The sequence below is a fragment of the Xenopus laevis genome, chromosome 5S, assembly GCF_017654675.1.
Source record: "Xenopus laevis strain J_2021 chromosome 5S, Xenopus_laevis_v10.1, whole genome shotgun sequence".
NCBI lineage: Eukaryota > Metazoa > Chordata > Amphibia > Anura > Pipidae > Xenopus > Xenopus laevis.
In genome coordinates, this window is record NC_054380.1 from 133261729 (window position 1) to 133280394 (window position 18666).

The 18666-nt window shown below is 38.9% G+C and overlaps 1 protein-coding gene across 3 annotated transcripts in view; it reads right to left on the bottom strand.

Annotated features, from left to right (window-relative positions):
- The window catches only part of LOC108718268 (intersectin-2), a 94527-nt gene that overhangs the window by 4655 nt on the left and 71206 nt on the right, over positions 1–18666 (bottom strand). For all 3 annotated transcript variants that reach the window (XM_041565075.1, XM_018265982.2, XM_041565076.1), the window contains 9 exons: positions 16661–17091; positions 15109–15236; positions 12160–12332; positions 9862–10015; positions 7666–7871; positions 5441–5502; positions 4082–4248; positions 1049–1094; positions 810–931 (listed from right to left, as the gene is read on the bottom strand). In XM_041565075.1, coding sequence (XP_041421009.1) covers positions 810–931; positions 1049–1094; positions 4082–4248; positions 5441–5502; positions 7666–7871; positions 9862–10015; positions 12160–12332; positions 15109–15236; positions 16661–17091 — 1489 coding nt within the window. The remainder of the gene's footprint in view (positions 1–809; positions 932–1048; positions 1095–4081; positions 4249–5440; positions 5503–7665; positions 7872–9861; positions 10016–12159; positions 12333–15108; positions 15237–16660; positions 17092–18666) is intronic.

Here is an 18666-nt window from a genome sequence, read left to right on the forward strand (position 1 = left end):
CATTGACAGTTAGATCCAATATATCTTATAGGCTTCCTTTCCTAGCAGATGTATTAGAGCTCACTCAAATAACTGATTCCAGTACAAACAAAATCTAACAAAATAACTGCCTTTTGCACAAATTCTGCATGTAGAGAGACATGATGTCTGGTGAGTTTAACAGAGTGAGCTCTAATACATCTTCTAGGCAAAAGGAACCCCCCTATAAAATATATTGGATCTAAAGGTGGCCAAAGACGCACAGATAATATCGTACAAAATTAATTTTCGTCCGATATTCGGTGTGTGTATGGTAGAAAAAGAGCCGACCGATATCGGCAGAAGACTTGGATATCGGTCGGCTTGTCGTTCGGGCTGGACGGAAAATTTTGATCGGGTGCCTTTGAAGGGACCCAAATATCGGCCATTGTTAGTGCTGAATCGTCAGATACAGGCAGAATTCTATTGTTTCTTCCCGTATATCTACCGATTCAGCTCTACGTGTGTATTGAAACTAACGATCTTTCTTGGAAAGATCTTTTCCAAGAACTATTGTAATTGTTACGTCTATGGCCACCTTAACTGTCAATCATTATCTGACACCCAACTGCTGAATGATTCTAATGAACAGATGCTGAGAGAGGAAGTGAATATAAACTTGATTATTTCAGAAACAATGAAGAATTTTTAATTGATTGTATTTAGAAAGTTTCTTAATTCAGTGTGATGAAGCTTATAGTAAGTTTTTCGTGATAGTTCCCCTATAAAGGTACCTGCAGTTGCACATGCTGGGAATGAGAGGTTAACGAGGGACCAAGCCATATATTTACCTGCAGCTCTCCTTGCCACCATCCCGAGGGATTCTTTTTTTGAATGAGGATGAGTTGCCCTGGTGCCAAGCTGAGTTGCTCTGAACCGGTGGCAGTGTAAGCGGTGGTCACCTGGGCTATCTCTGAAATAAGGAAATAGAGTGCATGTAGCAGGGCTGTGTTTTACAAACTGTGGCTATAGCTTATTTCTTTACAATATCAGTTTATAGTTTAATGGTCCAAAACTAAATGGCACCTACCAGGCTTTTTGGTTAACGTTCCAGTTTTGCCCGCGCCACTGGAAACCTGGAAACAAGGAAGTAGCAGTAAAAATATTTACTATAAGAAACAAACTTGGTGTAAGGGCACTACATGCTACTACTTGGTACAAACTCCAACACGTACATTTTTATAATGCGACTGTGATTGGTGAAGACAAAACACACAAAGCATAAAGTGTTCCTCATATCAACATATACAGTTGTGTTTATAATAATAGCAGTGCGTTTGAATAAAGTGCAAAATCCTTATAATATTTTATTTCCACATTCTATTCCAAATCAAAACATGAAGAAAAATGGATCAAATTTGTATTTTTACAGAAAGTGAAGAAAAGAGAATATTAAGCCGCTCCAAACAAATAACAGTCCCTGTATTATTTTTTACAAACTTAAATATTCACTGTATAAACTGAAAAATGTTTTTTGCTTTCCTTTAAATGACTGAACTAATATTGAGTTGTATAATCAGTGTTTCTGAGAACTGCTGCACATCTGTGTTACATGGAGTCCACCAATTCCCAACAACCTGTTACATTCCACAATTCTTCTGCATTTCTTGCTTTTGCCTCACAAACACCATTTTTTTTTATTTCTCTTTATTTTGAACTTTTCCAAATGAAGTCACTTGAAATATAACAACACAGTAAAGAACTGTACTTTTAACAATAATCATACTGTAGCATACACTATTAAATAAAAGCAAAACAAAATAAAAAAAGAAATAGAAAAGAGGATAAAATAATAATAATCACTCAAATATTTTCAATCTGTTTTATTTGAATCTCCATAGATATAAACATTTTCTGACCAGGCAGTGCATGGGGCAAAGCTATTTTTTTTCTTTAATGTTAGGGGAGATTATAATCAGACAATTTGGGAATTTCCATTATTCAGAACCATTGTAAGGCCTCTGCTTCTAGCCGGATTTCAAGGTTGCTTATACTTATGTTGTTTCTAGTACTCGGGTTGTTGGCTTTTCTTGAAATGTTCCCAAGGTTCCCATATTTGCTTGTGTGACTCCAAGGAATCTGATATCAGAGCAGAAAGGTAAGATAATGAATGCATATGGTCCACTCTGGATATCATTAGTGACACAGCTAAGGTTGGAGCCAATTTAGCACTATTGTCCATCTTGTTGCTGCTAAAATTTGTCAAAGTAATTTGTTTTGCAATTTAGTGAGTTTTCTAGAGGGAAGGCAGAGTAAAGCATTTTCAGGATCCGGGGAGAGCTGCTTGTTAAAAATCTGCGATGCCATTAGGAATGTTTCTGTCCATATTTTGGCTACAATTGGGCATTTCCACCATGAATGAAAATATGTCCCTCTCTCCGAACAGTTGGATGTCACCCCACAAGTTTTCTATTGGATTAAGGTCCTGGGATTGGGCCACTCCATAACGTCAATCTTGTTGTGGTGGAACCAAGATGTTGCTCATTTACTGGTGTGTTTGGGGTCGTTGTTTTGTTGAAACCCCCATTTCAAGGGCATTTCCTCTTCAGCATAAGGCAACATGATCTCTTCAAGTATTTTGATGTATTGAAACTGATCCATGATCTCTGGTATGAGATAAATAGTCCCAATACCACAGTCTGAGAAACATCCCCATATCATGATGCTTGTGCCCCGGCTTCACTCTGTACTGTGACTTGAATTCAGTGTTTGGGGCTCGTCTGACAAACTGTCTGTGGCCCCTAGACCCAAAAAGAACAATCTTGTTTTCATCAGTCCACAAAATGTTGCGCCATTTCTCTTTAGATCAGTCAATGTGTTCTTTGGCAAATTGTAAGCTCTTCAACACATCTTTCATTTTTTTTCCCCCAACAATGGGACTTTGCAGGGGCTTCTTGCCGATAGCTTGGCTTCACATAGTCGTCTTCTAATTGTAACAGTATCACAGGGAACTTTACTCCTTCTTTCATCTTCCGGGAGCTGATCATTGGCTGAGTCTTTGCCATTTTGCATATTCTTCTATCAATTCCAATGTTTTCGTTTTCCGTTTTCTTCCACGTCTTTCAGGTTTTGGTGCCATTTTAAAGCATTTGAGATCATTTTAGCTGAGCAGCCTCTCATTTCTTCTTTATATGTTTTCCCCTCTCCAATCAACTTTAATCAAAGTCTGCTGTTCTTCTGAACAATGTCTGGAAGGAGCCATTTTCAGAGAGAAATAAACTATAACCAGCAGCCCAACATTTGCTCAATCCTTCCTTAAAAAAGAGCTGGAATTGACTCATGTTTTGTCACAGAATGAATGAGCTCACTAATTGAACTCCACACTGCTATTATTTGGAACAAGCTATTATTATGTGGAACACTGCTATTATTTGGAACAAGCCTCAATGAATGATTCAATGACAAAGAATCAGCAGCAGGTCATCACTGTTGGGTCTGTTGAGTTTCTATTACTCTACTACACCGACTAGCAAATTTTTTGCCATGTAGAAATATAATTTTGTTCTTTTCCAATTATATTTATTAGCATTCGAAAATAGAAATATAATTTCTACCAAAAAAAACTGTGATTGATCAGGTTAGTGATGTCGGCTGCCATTATCCTGAACGCAACTGTCTATACACTACAATTCCGCATAATATTGTTTATAGGGATGCACCGAATTCACTATTTGGGATTCGGCCGAATCTCCGAATCCTTTGTGAAAGATTCAGGCAAATACCGAACCGAATCCTAATTTGCATATGCAAATTAGGGGAGGGAAAGGAAAAAGCGAAAAATGTTTTAAATCCCTTGTTTTGTGATGAAAAGTCACATGATTTCCCTTCCCGCCCCTAATTTACATATGCAAATTAGGATTTAGTTTGACCAGACACAAGGATTCGGCTGAATCCAAATCCTGTTGAAAAGGGCGAAATCCTGGCCTAATCCCGAACCGAATTCTGGATTTGGTGCATCCCTAATTATTTAAATATATCTTGTATTATGTACATATTGGTAAAGGGACAACACTCCAAAAATCAAGAACAGAAAAGTTTTCAGACAATATGTATCGTGCATTACCTCCTGGTCTCCGGCCCGCACATAGTTTGATGGGAAAATGCCTGTCCTGTTTTCTATTCTACCCGTCCACCATTCTCCATCTTTATGGGTCACTAGGATGAGATCTCCTTCATTGAAATTGAGATCTCCAGGCTCTGAGCTTGAGTAGCCATACAGGGCCACATACTCTAAAGAGACAGACAGAGAGAATTGGCCTCAATACTGATGAATGTACTGTATAAACAACCCCATGCAATTTTCTTTGCTTCCTTGTAAAGAACAAGCAGCCAAAGTATTATACTGGCACAATCCTGGCTGAAACAGTCCAAGACTAACCCAAAATATTCTGCGTTGTGTGTTCTATTGGAGAGCTTTTTTTTGATGTTACCAGTAGCATATAGGGAGTCACTTAACATGGCTGTATGTTTTTGGATTGAGGGAAGAGACTGGAATAACAGAAAGAACCCCAAACAGCTGGCACAGTAACACCAAAAAATTATTTTTTTGTTGCCCTGCACTGGTAAAACTGGTGTGTTTGCTTCAGAAACACAATTATAGTTTTTATAAACAGGCTGCTGTGTAGCCATGGGGGCAGCCATTCAAGCACAGAAACACAGTAGATAACAGATAAGTACTACTATAGTTTATATAAACAAGCTGCTGTGTAGCCATGGGGGCATCCATTCAAGCACAGGATACACAGTAGATAACAGATAAGTACTACTATAGTTTATATAAACAAGCTGCTGTGTAGCCATGGGGGCAGCCATTCAAGCACAGGATACACAGTAGATAACAGATAAGTACTACTATAGTTTATATAAACAAGCTGCTGTGTAGCCATGGGGCAGCCATTCAAGCACAGGATACACAGTAGATAATAAATAAGTACTACTATAGTTTATATAAACAAGCTGCTGTGTAGCCATGGGGAGCTGCACAGGGATTGGATAGTGGAGGTTTGGAACTTAATGACCATCTCTTCCAATCCCCATGCAGTTTTACCGGGATAATGCTGTTACTGGACAGAATATGCAGCCACCTGTGCTCCTGCCCTCCCTTCCAAAGTTGGCAGATTACTGACAGGAGAGGGGGGACCTGCTAATCAAATAAGTGTAGCATGGTAGGGCCCCTTAAGTGAAAGAGTGGGAATTGAGCTCATAGCTACTGAATAATGTGAAGCTAATAAAGGCATTTGCAAACCCTTCATTGCCCATTCTTTTTTTTTTGCATATTCTTTTTTTTTTGTATATTACTTTGCTTAGCCCTAAACATACTCAAAGACCCCAGAAAACAACCCTTTGTGGTTCCTTCTAGTATTGGGGGGGGCTGAGATTTCTGATAGCAGCCCTGTCACATTTGGGCAATACAAGCCCTTACCTTCTCCAGTTGCGGGGGATGTACCCGGCTTCTTCTTCACGGCCGCATAGACTGGTTCTGGCCTGCAAAACACACAACATGCAAACAGGTTTATAAAAGAAAAGGTGGAACGCTCTATTTGAATGATAAGGGATGAACACCAATTCCAAAGTCCTGCCTAGCACCTTGTTATATTAACACTTTCCCTGATTTAATTTTTTAAAGGAGAAACAAACCCTTAATAAAAAAAACCCTACCCTATGTATGGTAGGGTTTTTTTTTTTTATTAAGGGTTTGTTTCTCCTTTAACCAAAATGGCTCTTTATATATTATGTTAATAATCAAAATATTTGCATAAATAAGTCATTATATGTTTTACTCCCCTTCTTTGCTAAGCAGATGCACAGACTGGCAGTGTGGAGAATCAGTGAAGATTAGTGTTAGTGCACATGCCCCTGATTCTATTTCAGTCTGAGGCTGTTAAGTGTTAAGTGCTGGGGACTGGGGCAGATGAGTGATCTGGGGCCCTGTGTAGAGAGGGTGAAAACAGCAGCTGAAAATATCATTGAACTATTAGTTTGCTATTCTCTACTTGGTCACATTTAGTGGAAACTGCTCCATTCAATTTTGGGGGAACATCAGTATTGAGGTTTTTTTGTTAAAGGGGTTGTTCGACTTTAAATTAAACTTTTAGTATGATGTAGAGAGGGATATTCTGAGACAATTTGCAATTGGTTTTCATTTTCTATTATTTGTGGTTTTTGAGTTATTTAGTTTTTTATTCAGCTGCTCTCCAGTTTGCAATTTCAGCAACCATGCACTGATTTGAATAAGAGACTGGAATTGAAAAGGAGAGGCCCGAGTAGAAAGATGAGTAATAAAAAGTAGCAATAACAATACATTTGTAGCCTTACAGAGCATTTGTTTTTAGACGGGGTCAGTGACCCCTTATTTGAAAGCTGGGAAGAGTAAGAAAAGGAAGGCAAATAATCCAAAAAACTATAAAAATGAAAACAATTGAAAAGTTGCTTAGAATTATCCATTCTATAACTAAAAGGTAACTTTAAAGGTGAACCACCCCTGTAAGATTAGCGGCACCCTAAATATATCTATTATTGTTTTAAAGGTGTGGTTCACCTTTCAGTTAAGTTTTAGTTTGTTACAGAATGGCCAATTCTAAGCAACTTTTCAATTGGTCTTCATTATAAATTTTTTATAGTTTTTAAACTATTTGCCTTTTTCTTGGGATTCTTTCGAGCTTCCAAATAGGGGTCACTGACCTCACCTAAAAACAAATGCTCTGTAAAGCTACAATTGTATTGTTATTGCTACTTTTTATTATTCCTCTTTCTATTCAGTCCTCTCCTTTTCATATTCCAGTCTCTTATTAAAATCAATGCATGGTTGCTAGGGTTATTTGGACCCTAGCAACCAGATGGCTGAAATTGCAAACTGGAGAGCTGCTGAATAAAAAACGAAATAACTAAAAAACCACAAATAATAAAAAACAATTGCAAATTGTCTCAGAATATGACTCTACATCATACTAACAGTTAATTTAAAGGTGAACAACCCCTTTAAAAGAGACATCGGATAAATGAAAAAACCCTAATTTTGTAGGCAATTACAAGTAATATATGGTGTTGCTTTTACATGGTGCTAAAAATTAATATTATCTTTAAAAATAGCCCCTTTATTGTATCTCCCTATAGATGTTCTCAGTAGGAGGGGGACAGCCAATCACAGCCCTGCAGTCACACAAGCACAGACAGGCTTCAGTTCCCTATCAGGTCCTGCTAGCTGCTGATTGGTTCCTGTTCTACAGTGCAGTGAGCCGAGAGCCGCCGGCTCCCCTGTACAGCCTGGGAATTCAGTGAGCAGGAAGTGGAAGGGAGGGATAATTAGGGTTTTTGCAGAAATATTCAATAAATCAGCCTGAAACACTACTTTTTTAAGCACAATTTTTCTATATCTAAATGAGTATAACACACTGGTACATTCTTATTTTTTACACAATATGTCTGTGTGGATGAGCGTAATGAATGGTCAGGTTAACACTGGGCTCCAGGGAACCAAGCCCAGCCTGGAACTAATGTATAAAAGTTTTAAAACATCTCCCTCACTTTATATAAAACAGTATCCAATGATACACAGGGGGGGATCAGGAAGAACATTGTATGGGAGTAAAATCCAGTGAACAAAGAATCCTCGGTGGTCACTAGTAACCTTGTACATCATATACTCACGCCGCAGTTTTAGCAACTGTGCCAGGAAGAATTTTCACATAAGATTTTGGGAACCAGCCCTTCTGTCCTCGGACTTCGCCAAACCACCAGTTTTCCTGCTGCTCCAGTACAACGATGGTGTCATTTTTGGAAAAGTTTAAGTGGTTATCTTTCTTTGCAGTCCAGGAGCACAGTGCTTGCGCTTTTACGCTCTCCCCTGGCTGCCCCTAAATATAAATCAAACATTATCAATTCGTTATAAAGCACCAATATTGTATGCAGTAGTGACGTGCGGGCCGCCTCACACTCCTCTTCGCATGTGCCGTTTGAGCTCTCCCATCCTCCACCTTGAAATGCCCGCTTCCGGCTTTATAGCCGTTAGGGTTGCCACCCGGCCGGTATTTTACCGGTAAAATACCTGCCAAGGCCGGTATTACAAATCTACCGGCAATGTAGCTGCCGATAAATTTGTAATACGATCAAAAGGAGCCCTCGGCCTGCCCCCAATCCCCTGCAACTTACCTTTTTTTTCCCCCTCTTCTAGCGTCCGCGGGTCTCAGTCGCGTGGCCCCGCCCCCTTTGACCGCCCGCCCCTTTTGATGTCACATCCCGTCCCTTTTGAGGCCCCGTCCCCAGCAACATTTTTTATAAAAGGTGGCAACCCTAATAGCCATGTGCCTGTTTGCCCCATCCCTTTTGTGACATCATCGACGGGGCGGTTCGCGCGGGTCTATAACAGTAACCCCGGAAGTCGGCGGCGGGTTAAGGTCGGGAATAACGTGACCCGCACATCACTAGTATGCAGGACTATAATATATTATAGTATAGGGATTAAGATTTAGAATGCTTCAGAAAACATCTGGCCAAAGGGTTTTGCCTGTATTTTATGAAAGATACGAGTTAGCAAGGAAAGGTAATAAAGAAAGTAATGCAAAACAGGAGGCTGAGGCTTAGAAAGCCCCAACCCACTGCTTTGTGTCTGCATCACAGTAGCAACAATTTGGTCAACCAACACTGTGTACAGCACAAAGAGTATAAATCTGTATGACATCCAGGGGCAGATTTATCAAGGGTCAAATTAAAATTCTTTTTATGGTCAAATTCGACTAGGGAGTTATTCCAATTTGATTCGAGTTTTTAAAAAAAATTGAATTTGATTTTCAAGATTTATCATACTCTGGCCCTTTAAAAGAATTGTTCCGTATAAAAATAAAAACTTGGCTGTGCAAAATAAAACATGTTTCTAATATAGTAAGTTAGGCAAAAATGTAATGTATAAAGGCTGGAGTGACTGGATGTGTAACATTATTGCCAGAACACTACTTCCTGCTTTTCAGCTCTCTTGCTTTCCACTGATTGATTACCAGGCAGTAACCAATCAGCGACTTGATGGGGTACCACATGGGACATAACTGTTGCTTTTGAATCTGAGCTTAATGCTGAGGATCAATTACAAACTCACTTAACAGTTGTGTCCCATGTGGCCCCCCTTATTGTCACTGACTAACTCAGAGTTAGAGAGCTGAAAAGCAGGAAGTAGTGTTCTTTTCTGTTAGACACCTAGTCACTCCTGCCTTTATACACTACATTTTTGGCTAAATAACTATATTAGAAATCTTTATTTTATTTTGCACAGCCTTTCTATTGACCGAGTTTTTATTTTTAAACTGAACTGTTCCTTTAAAAACTCGACCGACTATTCGCCACCTAAAACCTGCCGCATTGCTGTTTAAGTCAATGGGAGAGATCCAGGGATCCAGAGTTGTTTGCATCCTTCCTGACATTCTTCGGAAAAAACGCAAATCAAGTTTTTTAAATATCGAGGTTTTTAAAATAAGAATAGAATTCGATTCAAATTTCCACATCGATTCTATTCACCTGAGTTTAAAAAATTCGATTTTGTTAATAAATTTTGATTGGTCGAATTTCGAGTTCATGGGAATTTAAAAAAAAAATAAATTCGACCCTTGATAAATGTGTCTCCCCATGTATAGCACAAAGGGTATAAATCTGTACCACATCCAGTGTTTGTTCTGTCTGTTGTATAAACCATTAGAGCAGTATTAGTTGCTATGGGTTACTAGACCTGAAGCAAGTTTTGCACCTGTTTTCTACATTGCCAATTGTGTCTCGGTCAAGTTTTTTGCCCCCTACTACCATCTTTGTGGGTACAGGTTTTAAGTGATGCATTTCCAACAAGTAGACAATGAAACCAACCTGCCCGTGTATTGGTGAGATGGTGCCCGGGGATACAGTAGGGGTAAATGCAGATGTTTTCTGCCATGTTGTGTTGTTCACATTAAGGCTGGAGAAAGGAAGGTTCTGATACTCTGTATCTATCTCCGAGGAGGATTTACTCATCACAAGTGGCCTAAAATTGGAATAGCAGAAATGAAAATGTGATTATCATGTCCCAGAATGCAACTCTTCATGGTATTAAATGGGCATCTTCAATTATTAATAATTTTGTTTAATATTCATTGCAGGATATCATACTATCCTCATTTATTCATGTATATATAGTGAATAAAGTACCCTCTATCTTAAGATATATGGATATTATAAGTCTAATGCCAAGTGCTTTTACACAGGTCACGGAACTCCGAGGTGACTTCTAATATCCTCATATTTTTCCAACAAGGGGTACTTTATTTATTATAATACACAAGTTTTAGTGAGACATGTGACAAAAATGACATCCCTACTCAACGTTTATAACTAATGACATCACTAGTCACCGTTTATAAGGATATAATACACAAAAGCCATGAATATCCTGTAAATTATATCCTTATAAACGGTGAGTTCTAATGTCATCAGTTATAAACAGTGAGTCCTGATGTCATTTCTGTCACATGACTCACTAAAATTTGTGTATTATAATAAATAAAGTACCCCCAGTTGCAAAATATGAGGATTTTAGAAGTTACCTCGGAGTTCCATGATCATATCTTCGGTAACTTATAATATCCTTATATTTTACAAGAGGGGGTACTTTATTCACTCTATATATTACAAGATATTCATGGCTTATGTGTATTATATAGTGAATAAAGTACCCCCTCTTGTAAATTATAAGGATATTATAAGTCATTGAGGGGTTTCATGACCATATATATGTTTTTATACAGGTCATGGAACTCCGAGGTAACTTCTAATATCCTCATATTTTACAACTGGGGGTACTTTATTTATTATAATACACAAATTTCAGTGAGTCATGTGACAGAAATGACATCAGAACTCACCTTTTATAACGGATGACATCAGAACTCACCGTTTATAAGGATATAATTTACAAGATATTCATAGCTTTTCTATTATATATATATATATATCTATATATATCTATATACAGTATCTATATATCTATATCTATATATATATTTATAGTGAAAAAATGACCAGCAACACCGAGATATCTTGTGAAATGCTCAAAAAGGTGTATTGACAACTGCGTTGGCTTTTCATGTAATTTTCAATACACCTTTTTGAGCATTTCACAAGATATCTCGTTGTTGCTGTCATTTTTTTCACTATTTAACCCATTTACCTTACACCTGATTGCTCTAATTAAATCAATAGGCAAAACACAGTTTAAAGGGCTGCTGTCACTTATCTGAGCTTAGGGACAGACTAACAATATACTGTATATATTCAATATAAGAGTCTTATATGTACATTACATGGCAGCTCAGAAACCAGTGCAATTTGCATCACAATTTTAAAATCAGCCCCGTAGCATCAGCTTCTATGACAGTCAAACGTAATTTTCGTGCAACTACCCCTAAGCATACTGAGCATGTGCAGTGTCACTGACACTCCTAATAAAATACAATCATTGTGGCAACTTTAAAGACCTGGATTATTACCAATACAAAGATTTAAAAAACTTTAGGTTGGTGCAGTAAGTTCAGTATATGAAAAACGTCATTTCTAGTTTAACTCTCCTTTAAACAAAAGCCCTATTTTACTAGGATCAAGTTGAACACAGGTATGTATTGTGCCTTTGAATGAATGATTATAGCCATAAGCCATACAATGACTATGGACTACAGAAACACCTGCTATCTTCGCAACACAACTTGCTATAGCTTTGCTTTCAGCACATGCTAAAGGAAGGCAGCTGGGGTAGAATATACATTCCAGCAAGTGACATTATAAGATTTTCAACTGGAGGTATTTGGTACAGGAGGATCTAACTAACATAAGGCAATACCTCAAGAGTGCAAAAACTTCCTATTTCCCCTTGATTCTCTCCTGTCTGTAATTGCCTCATGTAAGCTGGAGGGGTCGGCACCTCTCCCAACTGTATCAAAGAAGAAATATGCCAAACACAGTGTAGCGGGGAAATCCCCTGCACGTTTATTTACTCATATGATGTAACGTTTCAGGGGCGTGCCCCTTCCTCAGACATCATGGCATATTTCTTCTTTAATACCTCAAGAGTGGCCACTTCCTGTGAATAGGTTGCCACTTGGCTTTAGTGGGTTTCACATTAATGCCATTACTTACTTGGCAGGAGATGAGGTAGACACGGAGACAGCGAGAGGCAGTAAGGCTTTCTTCGGGGATAGCGGTGCCTCAGTCTTAGCGGATCTCTCTGCGTAGTTGGAAGGGAACCAGCCGACATTTGCCCTCAAGCAGCCGTACAGCCAGCCAGGTTCTCCTGCATTCTTCTCATCCACCTGAGCATGACAAGCAGCTCACATAGTGACCTCTAACCTTACAGCAAGATCCTACACCTTAAAGGAGAACTAAAGCCTAACTAAAGAAGTAGGTAGACATGTTATACACGATGTTTTGTGCTTCTGTACCAGCCCAAGGCAACCACAGCCCTTTAGCAGTAAAGATCTGTGTCTCCAAAGATGCCCCAGTAGCTCCCCATCTTCTTTTCTGCTGATTCACTGCACATGCTCTGTGCTGCTGTCACTTACTGAGCTTAGGGACCCACTCACAATATACAGTACACATAGAATAGAAATGTCACAATATAAGGCTGATTAGTAATTAATACACATAATTACTACACGGCAGCACAGAAACCAGTGCAATTAGCATCAGAATTGAATAATCAGCAAACCTGTAGCATCAGCTTATATTACAGCCAGGGAAGCTCATTTTCTGCTGGATAATTAGTGACGAGCCCTAAGCTTAGCTTCTCAACAGCCAATCAGAGCCCACTGAGCATGTGAGTGTCACAGACACTTTCCAAGATGGTGACCCCCTGTGACAAGTTTGAAGTCCTGGATCATTGCTGCTATTGACAAGCTCAAACTTTAGCCTCGTGCAATAAGTTCACTATATAAAATATGCCATTTTTAGCCACATTCATTTTTAGGGTTTAGTTCTCCTTTAACCGTTCCATATTCATATGAATATCTATGAATACTCCAAAAAGCTTAGAAGGCTACAGAAGAACTGGTACCATAAAGGGACATGATGCATGGAACCATAGACTCCATTACGGAGAGAAAAATGTATACATGGAAATGGCTGGTCAAATACAATAATTACAATACAATAACGGGTATTTTTTTCCTCAAAATGCCAAGTGTAGTTCACCTTTTAAAACAGAATAGTATATTGCAATACGTCTATGAAGATTCGATTCTCATGTATCCAGGTCATACAGTATCTAGTAGAATGAATTCAAAGACAACAAGACATTTAGGGGGTTATTTATCAAAGTCCGATTTTATCTCAACATTTTCTGCTACAAACTCCGATCAAATCCGCTCTGGTTTTTTTTACGCTTTTTTATTATTACATTTTCCCAAAAATTTGCTTTTGCTGGGAAAACAAAAATAAGGTTTTTACGATTTTTTTTTGGTATTTCTCACCAAAAACTCCGATTTCATATGCATTTTTTTTCGGTGATTGCATAAAACCAAGCACACATCAAAAAACCATGGAGACTTCTCTCATTGACTTATATTTAACCTTGACAGGTCTGAGATGCCGGATTTTCTAATTCGGACTTTTGCCTGGTCTGGGTTTGATAAATTCCCAAAAATTCCTGATTTTTTAAAAGTCCGATTTTATATATAAAAATTTTTTTTTTCGGGATTTTTGCATTTGGAGTTTAGCAAATAACCCCCTATCCAAAGAATCCACTTTTGGAGTAAAAGTGATGTAAAATACTTTCTCCATATTCACAAACAGAAATCAGCCTAAATTCCAACTCAACCACCACTTTTCATATTTTAGGGAAAGAAAGACAGTTTACAGACACTTTTATGAATCAAACTACATAAAAATGGAGCAAAAAACCAAATTTTCTCCCGACATTTTAAAAATGGAGTAAAGCTCAGTATAACTCTTCCTCATGTGTCAGATCAATTCTAAAATAACTTGCTCTGCTTTGGATCAGCCAATCTTCATTTCACACCTCTTGTAGGAGCCCCATTGGGGAATTATCATATTAATAGGGATTAGCAATTTATAGTCGAATACCGAACCAAATTTGCATATGCAAATTAGGGATGTGAAGGGGAAAACGTTTTTTACTTCCTTGTTTTGCGACAAAAAGTCACGCAATTTCCCTCTCGTCCCTTAATTTGCATATGCAAATTAGGATTCGGATTTGGACGGGCAGAAGGATTCGTCATTTTGAATCCTGCTGAAAAAGGCCGAATCCTGCCAAAACCCGAACCGAATCCTGGATTCGGTGCATCCCTACTAACCCTATAGGTGTAAAAGCCTCATTAACAAAACAAGTAAAACACAGGTTAAACAAATAAAAGTCTATTTTATACAATTTGATATGTAAAAAGTTTTTAACTCTAACATTATTTTATTAGTTTTAGCTCAATGAATGAGGCAATATTAGCAATTTGAGTGAACATATCTAAAGGAAAAGTAAAGCCTCCCAGCTATTTTTTTTTAGTTTTAGCAGCAATTAGACACTTGACCTCAGATATTAAAACATATTTCAGATACAAATCCCTATATTATGCAAAATAGCATTTCTTGTAGTTAGACACTTATACCTTGTTACAGAAGTGGAATTACACAAACTAAATGTAGGCAGATTTAGAAAGACCAGGTTATCCTGAAAAAAATGATGTAACATTTTCCTAGTTAAAATAAACCTCCTGCCCCAAAAATTCCAATTTGATGACTGACAGGTGTAGTAAGAGCTAAAGACAAATTCAGAAAAAAATGTCAAATCTGAAAACTGTCCCTTTAAAAGACAAATTCTCAAAAGTGTAGATAGAGGTTTGTGAATTTAATGGGAAATCCAACATTTTTATCTCCACTTTTATTTTGTCTCAGTATCACCACTTTTGTGAATTCCCCCCTAAATGTCCAGTTGCCTTTGAATTCATTCTACTGGATACTGTATATATTGCAATACAGTATGGCTCCCAATTCTCAAAACCAGCATCAAGCACAATGAAAAATATACACCTAAGCCTTATAACTTTGATTATAGCCCATAGAATATACTTATAGACATACCTGGAGAATATCCCCAGCATTGAAGCTCAGCTCATCTGCGTTTCGAGCCTCGAAAGGGTACAAGGCTGTGTAGTTGACAAATGCAGCTGTAGATGACTTTCTGTTATCAGAGATGCTGGTGGTGCTGGCTGAAGAGCATAGAATGAAGAATAAATACTAATACAGAAAGCCAATAGTTTAAGTATAAATACAGACATGCTCTACCCTATTTAGATACTAAGACATGATAATAAATTAAAGGTATATACTCGAGTATAAGCCGACCCGAGTATAAGCCGAGGTACCTAATTTTACCTATGAAAACTGGGAAAACGTATAGACTCGAGTATAAGCCTAGACACAACTACAGCCCTGTCTCCCAACAGCGCCAAAGCGACCCCCCCAGCGATCAACCGGACTTCCTTGCAAAGTTGATGGTGACAGAGAATTGCCAAACGGATTACTGTGTGCATTGTCCCACTGTCCCACTACCATGTGCAGAGGGTGCTGTGTGATATTGCCATCACTGTTAATCTTTTGTATAACCAACAGAGGGCGCTGTGTGATATTGCCATCACTGGTAATCCTTCATATAACCAACAGAGGGCGCTGTGTGATATTGCAGTCTCTCCCCAAGCGAACTGTTGGTATAGGAATGATTAAAAGTGACGGCAATCTCAGCTACTGCCCACTGACTCGAGTATAAGCCGAGGTAGACTTTTTCAGCACATTTTGGATGCTGAAAAACTCGGCTTATACTGGAGTATATACGGTAACCAATTCTCTCTTTTCCCAGACTGAAAACTAATTAGGATGAGATCTAGGGGCATTTGCTCTCTGACATAATCCCGAAAACCCAATGTAAAAATTAAATATGTTAAGGTGTGGATGAACATTTTTTTTGCCTGTGATAGTCAGAGAATTATACAGGCCTGGAATTACAAACAGGGCACCCCTAGGCCGTCTCTGCTCATCAACCCCTCTCCGCATCTCTCTCCCCTCTTCGTCCGCCTCCCCGTCTCCCTCCCCTTCTCCATCAGGAGAAGTAAACCCCGTAGAAAAAGAACCCGTACCCTCTCTCTCCAGGCTAACTGCCCCCCCCCCCTGGGAAATGCCCCATACTTTATACTTTCCCTTGTCACAGATTCTGGCATCAGACTTCACGGCATCCATCTTCTGGGTCCTCGGTAAGCTGACTGGGAAATCGATATGTCGGCGCAGTGGGAGCAATTTGTCGGTTTTCTAAACAACTGCGCATGCGCCAAAATTAATGGAGATTGACGATCTCCCAGTCAGCTTACCGAGGACCTGGAAGATGGATGCAGTGAAGTCCGCTGCCAGAATCTGTGACGAGGGGTAAGTATAAAGTATAAAGTATGGGGCATTTCCCCGGGGGGCAGTTGGCCTGGGGGGAGGAGGGTCTACGTGAGGTGGGGGTACAGGGTTTTTTTTCTAAAGGGTTTCCTTCTCCTTTAAGCTTTCCATTGCTTCAGTGCTTTGCTGGACACTTTTACCACTCTCTCCCCCCCACCCCCAAGACGCTCATAAGATTCTACAGACCACATTATTTTACCTTCTTTCCCTCTCTCAGAGCTGATGTTCCTGCCTCCAATATTCTTCAGCTTGTCAGTAAACTTCCCATCCAGGCTGAGCTTGGAAAATCTCTTCTCAGAACCTTTGCGGCTAGAGCTTTCCTTGCGTCTCTTCTCCTCTTCCTCCGCTTTGCTTTTCTCCTCCAGGTCCTTCTTCAGCTGGGCCTGCCTGTGTTTTTCCTCTTCCTGCTGCTTCTTCCTCTGTTCCTCTTCCCTCTCTTCCTGTTTTCTCTTCTCCTCTGCGAGCCTTTGCTGGGCTTCCCTCTGCCGTGTTGCTGCTTCCTCCTCTGCTCTATGCTTTTCCAGAAGCTTCTGCTCTTTCCTTCTCTCATCTTCTAAGCGCTTTTGCTTCTCGTCTTCTTCTTTCTTAAGATTTTCCAGCCAGAGGTTTTCTCTCTCTTGCTTGGCTCTCCTGAGGGGGTTAGAGAAGGGTGGAAGCAACAGGAATAAAGTGAACTGATGCGAGACATGGACACTATTGGTCTAAGAATTGCAATACTGCACACGATTTAGATAAAACTGGTAATAACCAATAAATGGAGACAAGGAATCACAAAATCTTTAAACAGGTAAAGGCAACAGAACTTTATGGCAGCAAGAGCAGGGGAAACAGCAGCTTAAAGATAAGTGAATATAAAATTGATGAGAGGGCTATTCTAGATCTTTTGCAATGTACATTCATTGTTTATTTATTTTTATTTCCAAGATATTAAAGGATACATGTACTGTTAATATGAATTAATTGTTACAACAGCGCCACCTGCTGGTCAGTCTCTCACCAGTCTGACCACCAAGTAGTCAAGGAAGTTGTCAGGAGAAAGGAAGAGGCTGCTCTGATGTTCTTCTGCTTAGGAAAGACTTGAGAAAGGTTTCTAATTATTTTCCTAAGCAGAAGAACATCAGAGCAGCCTCTTTCTTTCTCCTGACAACTTCTTTGAGTACGGTGCTGTTGTAACAAAATTCATTCATAATAACAGTACATGTATCCCTTAATATCTTGGAATTAAAAAAAAATTATGAACGTAAATTGCAAAAGTGCTTAGAAAAGCGCCCTCATTCATTTAACATTCACTTATTTTTAAGGTTTTCTTATCGCGAAAATGAAAATTTCCTCAAACTGAAGTAAGGAACTTTTACATTCACTATTCCTCTCTCAGCATCTGTTTCTCTTCATTCTGTCTTCATGCAGCAGTTGGGTGTCAGGTGAATTATCCAATATATCTTTTAGGGGGGCTCCCTTCCCTAACAGATGTATTAGAGCTCACTCAAATAACATTTCAGTAGAAACAAAATCTAACAAATCCTGGATGCAGAGAGACATGATGTCTGGTGATTTTAATAGAGTTAGCTCTAATACGTCTTCTAGGCAAAAGGAGCCCCCCTATAAGATATATTGGTTCATTCATCTGACACCCAACTCCTGAATGAAGACAGGATGAAGAGAAACAGATGCTGAGAGAGGAATAGTGAAGATAAACTTAATTATTTCAGAAACAGTACAGAATATTTAATTGATTGTATTTAGAAAGTTTCTTATTTCAGTATGATGAAGCTAATATTAAATATTCATGTTTGCGATAGTTCCCTTTTAAAGGATAAGTAAACCTTTAAAATAAGTGAAAGTAAAACTGACGAGGGGGGGTATTCTAAGAACTTTTGTAATTTAAATTCATTATTTTCTTTTGATTCCGAGATATTAAGAGATATATGTACTGTTAAAATTAATGAATTTTGTTACAACAGCACCACCTGCTGGTCAGTTTCCCACCAGTCTGACCACCAAGTAGTCAAGGAAGTTGTCAGGAGAAAGAAAGAGGCTGATGTTCTTCCGCTTAGGAAAGATGTGAGAAAGGTTTCTGATTTTAATCCTAAGCAGAAGAACATTAGCCTCTTTCTTTCTCCTGACAACTTCCTTGACTACTTGCTGGTCAGACTGGTGGGGAAATGACCAGCAGGTGGCGCTGTTGTAACAAAATTCATTAACTTT